Source organism: Coccinella septempunctata, chromosome 7 (assembly GCF_907165205.1).
Source record: "Coccinella septempunctata chromosome 7, icCocSept1.1, whole genome shotgun sequence".
Taxonomy (NCBI): domain Eukaryota; kingdom Metazoa; phylum Arthropoda; class Insecta; order Coleoptera; family Coccinellidae; genus Coccinella; species Coccinella septempunctata.
Window position 1 is genome coordinate 16139387 of NC_058195.1, and position 9369 is coordinate 16148755.

At 34.1% G+C, this 9369-nt stretch overlaps 1 protein-coding gene across 3 annotated transcripts in view; it reads left to right on the forward strand.

The window, feature by feature from the left end:
- The window catches only part of LOC123316357 (guanylate cyclase 32E-like), an 88389-nt gene extending 82738 nt beyond the window's left edge, over positions 1-5651 (forward strand). For 2 of the 3 annotated variants that reach the window (XM_044902398.1, XM_044902399.1), the window contains exons 19-21: positions 3314-3428; positions 3683-3831; positions 5007-5651. In XM_044902398.1, coding sequence (XP_044758333.1) covers positions 3314-3428; positions 3683-3831; positions 5007-5159 — 417 coding nt within the window. In that variant the 3' untranslated portion in view covers positions 5160-5651. The remainder of the gene's footprint in view (positions 1-3313; positions 3429-3682; positions 3832-5006) is intronic. The other variant, XM_044902400.1, reaches the window with a different exon arrangement.
- The last annotated feature ends 3718 nt before the right edge of the window (positions 5652-9369 follow it).

Consider the following 9369-nt stretch of genomic DNA (forward strand, 5'->3'; position numbering starts at 1 on the left):
ACATATAAAGTTCTTCTTTCAATTCCCCATGTAAAAAAGCATTGCAAACATCCATTTGATAAACGGTCCAACCCCTGTGAACACACACAGCCAGAATTACTCTAATAGTGTTCAATCTAACCACTGGACTATAAATGTCCTGATCAATATTTTGTTTGAAACCTCTAGCAACAAGTCTGCATTTAAATTTTACATTCTTACCTTCATCATCCTTTTTTATCTTAAAGATCCATTTGCTGTCTATAATTTCACCTTCGTTTGGTTCCTCTACAATATCCCAAGTGTTATTTTCTAATAAAGCTTTCACCTCATCCTCCATTGCCTTCTTCCATTTTGAAGCATACTTACTCTCCATTGCTTCTTCGTAGGACATTGGTTCATCCCCATCTAGGCTGAAGTAGCCTAATTCATAATCATCCCTCAAATGTTGAGGAAGTTTGAGTGTCCTATGTGGCCTCAGTCGTTCACCTCTGTTTTGTGCTGTGTCCAAAATCGATGTTGAACCTTCACTTGACAAGTCTGAAGTTTCTGAGGTGGGTTCTAATTCTGTCTGTGTTACACTACCAGAATCTTCTACCTCATCATCATTTTCTGCTTTGTTCAGTATCAAGTATTCCATATCTTTTTCTCCATTTTGTGGTGTGAATATTACCTCTCTTTCTATTTCGACCTTGTTGTTCCTTTCATAAAAGACTCTGTATCCTTTTACATTGTCTGAATAACCCATAAATATTCCCTGTCGACTTTTCACATCCAATTTTCTCCTTTTTTCTTTAGGTATATAAGACCAAACTTTCGTACCAAAAATACCTTTTATCATTTTCACATCGAAGGCTCTATTATATACTAATTCGTAAGGTGTCTTACCCTTGACCGGACTTGCACCTGTTCTGTTTATCAAGAAAACTGCTGTGTTGGCGGCTTCCGCCCAAAAAATCTTTGGTAAGTTACTATCTGCAAGCATTGCTCTAACTGCCTCAATAATCGTTCGAAACTCTCTTTCAGCTCTACCATTTTGTTGTGGGGTGTAACTTACTGTGTATTCATGTTTAATCCCGTTGTAATTCTTCAATAATGTGCTCACAGCACGATTTGTAAATTCTGTACCATTATCGCTTCTTATGACTTTAACCGAGTTACCTGTTTGATTTTTGAAAAATATTATAAACTCTCTCAATATTTCATATACATCAGATTTATTCTTCAGAAAATATTGGAATCTATAATTACTAAAATCATCTTTCAGCAGCAAAATATACCTAGCATTATTCCATGATGGTTGCTCCATCGGACCACATAAGTCTACATGTAATAAATCACCTAAATGTTTTGACCTACTTTTGTTAATTTTGAATGGTTCTCTACAGTGCTTACCTTGAATGCAATGACTACAGAATTGATCAGCGTTCTTGAAAATCATATTTTGATTTTGTAATGTATTTGTAATATACTTAAAATTTTGATGAGCTAAAGCTCTGTGCCACCACATAATATCTTGAGTTTGGTGCACTAAAAAACATTTATCAACTTCTAAATTTTCATTATAACTATAATGCTCTGCGTGTTCACAACCATTGGACCCCTCATCAAAATTAAATACCATTTTATACAATTTATCTGAACGATTTGCTACAGCTACAATAATATTTTCATTATTAACAAATTTTGCACTTTTAGCATCCGAAACCAGAGTCAAACCTTTGTCTAATGCTTTACCTTGAGAAAAGAGATTAATTTTCAAGTCTGGCACATATAGAACATCATAAAGAGTAACATTATGAAAACATTTACCATTATAAGCTGAGACACAAATGTTACCTATTCCTTGTGCATTGAGATTTGTACCATCACCAATCTTGACCCATTTTGCCTCTTTTAGTTTCATAAAATTGCAGAACAGTTCCCTCTGCTTACACATATGTTGTGAAGCTCCACTATCGAGATACCATTCCAGATTTTCTTGGGAGGAACCAGTGATTAGGGCATAGTTCCCATTGTTTTGATTTGTCGATTGATGTCCATTATTCTTATCCCTCTCTTCTTTCTTCTTCTTCAGGAAACAATTCTTCAGCAGATGACCTTTCTTCTTGCAGTAGTTACATTCAACATTCTTGCATTGAAATTTGAGATGACCAGCTTTGCCGCATATGAAACATTTCTTTATTGGTGAACTTTGTTGGGCAGTATTTCCTTTTCGAACTGACATTAAGGCTGTAGAAGACTCTTCTTTACCAAATCTTTCTTCTTCTATAAGGAGTCTTGCTGTCAAATTATTCAGTGTTTGATTTTCAGCAGAAACACTATCCCATGCAGATTGGAAATGTTTATATTTTTCAGGTAAGGCCATAATAATTTTTGTCATCACCATCTTCTCAGGAATTTCTTCACCCTGCTGCTTTAGTTTGGCCACTAGGTTGGTGACTTTGGTTAAAAAACAGCTAATATTTTCACCCTCGAACTTGAGATTATAGAATTGTTCGTTTAATAAATGAGTGCTGACCTCTGATCTTCTTTCGAAGATGTTCTCCAGTTTAAGCCACATTTCCTTGGCGGTTTCACACTGCATGACGTGAGAAATAACTTCCTCCTCCATCCTCATGACCAGGGCTTCTTGGGCTTTAGCATCCTTTAACCTCCATTTGGGGATTTCTGTTGCTTCAATGGGAAAATTTTCATTTCCACAGGTGATATCATACAATCCCTTTGATAATAGAGATACCCTTGCTTGGAACTTCCATATATTCCAATTTGTGTTATTCAACTTAATGGGAGAAAGGGCCTCCATATTGACCTCGTGGTATCGGAGTAGAAAGAACGCAGATCCTTCACAGATTACTATATTTTTGAAACACTAATAAGCCGTGACTGGGCCCATAACCTTTTGATCTTTTGATTTAGTGTTTCTTAATTAGCAATATAATAAAAGGATTAATGAAAGCTTTTTACTTAAACTCCAGAAGCTTTATTCCACAACAACGATACATGTCTAATATGCACATGTCTAACTGTACATGCCGGAAACGGAAAACACAGTTCTTTCATTGACAGTCAGTGTCACCAATATACATTTAGTGGAAATGAAAACAACCATAACACCATCATTTGATTGAACTACAACAAGTGGCTTCTAGAATATAGAATCAGAGTATCCATAATGAACTAAAAGATTCAGATCTTATTTTCTTAACTTTCACCTCGCAATGCCTTCTATCAAACCCTATATATAGGGTACCATATATGGTTCGATAGAATGTGAAGATTGTATTGTCATCTTGACCAGTCCGTGTAAATGGTTATAATTTTTCGTTTATAGGGAAAAGGTGAAATGAGAACGTATTGGCTCGTAAGTGAAGATCCAGGAAAACGTTTAGCACGCATAAGGGATGAGATAGTAGGATCTTCTCTCTTTAACAGCATCAGCTCAGAGAGTGAGTTAGCATGATTTGATTCACTGAAAATTGCAAAAATTACTGAAATTTAAAAATGGTTCTTATACCTGCAGAGTCAGCAAGAAGTAACGCAGCATGTGAATTTTTATTTTTAATGACATGACTAGTTACTTTGACATGACAGAACATATTGAAATTTCCAAAATTTCTACAAAATAGTAAATACAAAAGATATAAAATTGTGCTTTTGTTTTCACTCCCTCTGTATACATTCTATCACAATTTGATTGTAGGGCTCAGTGAGACACCAGACCTATTGCGAGGTCCTGATGGAGTCAGTTTGGGACACAGTGTAGAGAAAGATATATCTAGTAGATCTGTTTGTCCCTTATTTTCTTTACATCAGCGCGCTAGATTGGCGTGGACAATGCATCACAGTCAGGTAAGATTAATCAATACAATAATGTAGGTTCAAAACATGCTAGCTTGTGACCAGTTCAGAGTTTCAATAAATATTTATCTATATTATTGTTTAAATCCATATCAATGATTTTCCTCAATTAAATGGAGTTTTTCGCGTGGTTGGCGTGGTATTCGCTTTGCTCAATAATGTATGCTAGAAATACAACAAACGATGAAAGTGGCTGGAAATATATTCCACATATTTTTGTGGCTGGAGGTGGACAAACAATCTATGCCATTAAAAATACTTTTTGCTAATTTCGACTTATAAGGTGATATTCTCTTGAACCCACGGATGTTTTAAAATGTGCCATTTTTTGTAACTAGTTACGAAAAATTGATATTTCGCAAATGTTCCACGATTGCTTTCACAGCAACGAACGAAAAATAAGAAGTACATATTTTCGAATTTACAACACGATTTAAAAGGAATCTGCTAGCTTCTATTCTATTTTTGGTTCTTTCGATTTGAATTCAAATATACAGGTTGAGTCTTTGACTCGTACAAATATTACAACAGTAGATTGTTGAGGTCAAATAAGAAAAACTTCTTTCCTTTACCACATAAAAATGTTATTTCTAGTTCTCTCACAAACGGTTTCATAGGATGAAATGAATTTCGGAATATAGTTTTTTATTTATTCGATGAATCATTTTCGAATACAAGATATCACCCACGTCTTCCAGTTTTCTCCTTATGACCATTACGTACTATAAAAATAAAACTAAGTTGGACGCTATCTAATGAATATTCGAACTTTTTGTAAAATAAAAGTATTCTTCATATTTTCTCGTATAATTTTTCGAGTTATTGATTTTCAAAAAATAAAAAGGATCTGTGAAATTCAAAAAATTGGGTACTTTGGCTGGATACAACCCTGTTTGAAAGATCCACAGATGTGCGCAATGTTATAGATTCAGCTAGTTATTCTTAAGGTAATTTAGTTTTTCCAGGGGTATCACAGTTCATTATGATAAGAAAATTTTTTTTTTTGACATCACGTATCTACTGTTGAAATATTTGTACGAGTCAAAGACTCACCCTGTATAGCGAATCTGGTGTGTTGAGAATAACAAAGTAACAACAAGAAACATTTTGTACACAAAGATAAGTATAAAGCTGAGTTGGTACTATATTGGTTACTTCATTTTCAGGATGATTTCCAGAAAAATTCACCTCATCTATGTCGGAACATGTCATCTTTTCATGGCTTCAATCCAGCTGTTGGACAACAATCAGCGAGAACTAGAAATCCAAGATCTGCTCCAGTTATTAAATTTTCATCTGACTGCAGACCATACATTTGAGCTGTTACAGGGTTGTCTAGTAGAAGCTATATTTTTTATGTTTTGAAATTCGATGTTTATCATATGTTCGCAACATTTTTTTATTGAGTTAATTTTTCTATAAGGAATTATGTTTCCTGTAGTGAAAAAATTATACCAACTAAAACTGAAACCTGTAATATTACACAGACAAGAAAAGATAAGATTATTCTTCCATTGACACAGCAAATTGACAGAAACTGACTTTTATATCAAGCTAAAGCGTGTATTCCTTTTGTATTTTGTTATTGAACCTTGAGCTTTGATATATGTGAAACATGATGATGTTGAGTCATTGAGCGCATTGATGTTGATTTGATATTGTTGTTTCTTTTATATTGGAGCTTTGTGAGTGAATGATTCGAAAACATCCAATGTTTTTACATCGTGTGGTTGATCAATTTTTTTATTTTTTTCCAGATTGAATTTCTAAAACTCAAAACAAAACATATCTTTCTATTTTACTCGCTTTTGAAATACCCTAAAATGTTATTTCATCAAAAATTGACTCAGAAGTCAATTATATTCTAGAGAGTATAACGGAGTATAATATTGTTGCAAGGACTCCTGATCCAAATTGGTTACCCGTTTTGTCAATCCTTTTTGATATTCTTTCTGAATTAATGAAAATTTCAAATGAGTACCTCTACTTGCATATTGCAACATTTTGATGCGAATAAATTATCGAAAGTCAATTACCTTCAAAGACAAATTACACTAATCGTTGAAACATTATAGAATAGATGTTGATATTGGAAATAAATTTATTTGTTAATAAATGTTGAAAATAGTCTTATCGTATCAATAAAAAAATTTCTAGAATTTCTTCTCTAAATGAAGCAGACATTCTATGGGAACGAGAGAGCAATCATGAAAAAATATTTATACCTATAAATGCCAAGAATTCTGAGATAAGACAGCACAGAGTACTTTTTATATCGGACTCTTAAATACGGGGTGTTAGTGAAGGAGTGCGACAAATTTCAGGAGGTGATTGTGCATGAAAAAATAATGACATTATGGTATACAGGATGTACCAAATTAAGTCGGCACCATTCCCAACTCCGTTAGTATTTATACTACGAATTCAGTGAAATGGGCAAACTAGTAGCATTTTTAATGACCTTCTCTACGCTACATAAACAAAATTGACAGTCGCGGTTTCAAGATATTTTATGGAATGATATTTTTTCAAATGGAACACCCTAATTTAATCATGCATTTCGAAACGTAATAACATTCTCAACAACAAAGCTAATATCACCTTCTTCCTAAAGTTTAAAATGAGCGACTTATGTGGAAATATTCATTTTATTCACTAATGCAAGAAATTTCTTTGGCGAATAAAACCTTATGATTATCCAAACATCCAATTTTAGTACTTATACGAATGGCAATATTTTTTTGAGCGTTTGGACAACCATGAGGTGTCATTCGCCAAAACGAAGAAATTTTTTGCACTAGTGAACGAAATAAATATTATCACATAAGTCGCTCATTTTCAACTTTAGTAAGAAAGGTGATATGAGCTTTGTTGTTGATGATGTTATAACGAATCGAAATGGATGATAAAATATTTAACAAAATATCATTTTATGAAATACTTTGAAAAGGCGACCGTCAATTGTTTTTTTGTTTTCGGCATCGAGAAGACTATTAAAAATGCTACTAGTTTGCCTATTCAACCGAATTCGTAGCGTCAATAATAACAGAGTTGGAAATGGTGCCGACTTAATTTGGAACACCCTGTATAACTTTTGTCCGCAAATGCTTCGTTTTCCGAGATACGGGGTGTTAAAGTTTTACTTAAGAGTTGAATCTTGCATCACGTCTGAGGGAGGTCATTTGGAACATTTGTTGTAGCTTTGCGCCTATTCATTTATAAGTGTTATTTTCTGTTATTGTTCTGGTTTAATGTTATTGTATTAAATAGTTTGTGATAATGTATTGACGGCGCCCTATATGAAAAAAAGGCAAGAGAGATTTTTTGTCACTAACTGAACGAAGTGGCTTACCATTTTTTTCCCAAAACCATTTTTTTCCCAAAAAAATCATTATCCGTATGCCTGCTAATGATGAACATAAAATTCTTAATGAATTCTCTTGAAACCCACCAAATTTCATTCTCGTATCTTGATTGGTTTCAGAGTAATAAATAAATAGTCAGTTTTTAAGTAAGTTTAACATCCCGTATCTCGGAGCATTTGCGGACAAAAGTTGTATACCTATAGCATACTATCATTATTTTTTCAGGCGAAATCTCCTCCTGACGTTTGTCGCACTAACACCCTGTGTATTGATGAGGTTCCAATTATTCATTGTCAATAGTCGATTTCCTTGTTAATAGAATGAAAAAAATTCTAGAGATTTTTTCCAGTTCCGCCCTGTTTCCACTTCCTGGTTGGAAAATCTGCAGTTATAAGTCAGTCGAATCGATTCGGTAGAATGTAAAAGGAATTTCGGACAAAAACAAAGATTACCTCTCTCAATGGGATTATTTAGAAAGCACGACATATCCGCAGTGGAGCAGATCAGAGTGTTCCAGACCTTGCCATTGCGGTGTTCGATGCAGAAAATTTCTGTTGATGCGCAACTCATTTGTACATGGTGCACAAATTTTTAACTTCCTTTTAACTACAACCTTAATTTTTCTGTGGAAAACTTTAGCTACCTCAATCGAATCTTGACGAATTTTTAACTGACCCCTTCTTTTCGTTACTTTCCACATGCGAAGATCGTAGATCTGAATGTGATACAAATTCTAAGAGAGCAACTCTTTCAGTGGTGAATCACAAAATTTCATCGAGCTCGGTGAAACCGTTTGGTCTTGATGACTTTTCATTGACTCCACCTTTTTCGAAGTTTTTTCATGGTCAAATTCTGAAAAGCGTATCTGCCAGAAAAATCATCGTTGAGCTTAGTGTGGAACATATTTTAGAAAAGCAACTTTTTTAGTAATAAATCTCAAAATTTAATCGATCTCGGAGCAACCATTCGCTCTTGATGAATTTTCAAGTACCCTATCTTTGGGAATTTTTCAAAGGTCAATTTTCGACACGTAGATATATTCAGAAAGAGCAACTCTTCTAGTAAAAAATCTGACGGTTCAAGGAGTGATTTTGGAAAAGAAGAAACTTATTCTTATTTGAAGTGGGAAACGAAATAAGTTTTCGATATTCGAAAAAAAATTTCTCTCAGAACTTCTCGAAGGAGGAGGCCATGGCCCCCATGCCACCTTAAAAACCAGAAAACTGCTCGAAATAGAATTGAGCAGACTTTATGGGAGCGAGAAGGCAATCAAACAATAGATATTTAAGTACCAAGGACGAAAAACGGTCTATTAGAGTCGAGCCTGCAAATTGATAGCAGAGGCGCAACCGAGGATAGCAAGCAGGCGAAATAATATAGACAGTTTTTTGTCGAGGTGCATATTACATTTGTTCGTCGACCTCACATACTCTTATGAAAGTGAGAAGTTACCCGTTTTATGGACTCATCTAGGTGTCTGTAATTGCCAATTCCCTGAACTCTGGTGAAATGTTACTGTTATCTATATCGCTATCACTATCCATTTTTGATTATACCATTGAGTATGGAGCTTAATGCTCAATGATTATACTAAACACTAACATTCAGACCACGTACCTCATTCACTGGTGAAGTAACCGGTTTCGTAAAGAACTAATTTGACAATATCAAATGACAGTTATTGTCACAGGCACTTATGTTTTCATAAAATTCTTTAGGCACAAAATTGATTCAATCGCCCCGCGATCCACTATGTTGCTTAGCCGGACAGCCGGACGAAAATTGAATCAGCATGAAAAGTACTCGCTTTCAAAAATAGTCTTTTTTTCGTTTAGAAATTAGTACGTTAAATGTCATTTTTTGTTCAGATAGAAGAAAACATTTTTTTTTAGTGTTGCCCTATAATATCAGCTTGGTCAGCATGATATCAGCCTTTTAGTAGGCTGGAACTTAAATTTACTAGTGTAATAGTGTAAATTCCAAGATAATTCCAGCCTTTAATATTCACCTTATATACCTGTTGCGAATTTTATTTTTGAAAACAGTTTATTTTACGGAAAATCAAAAGAAACGTCATTAATTTTTTAATGGTAGTTTAACATTAGCAACAAGCAAAACATAAAAAAGTTCTTAGGGGGTTGCTTTTTTCATATTTCATTTCCAT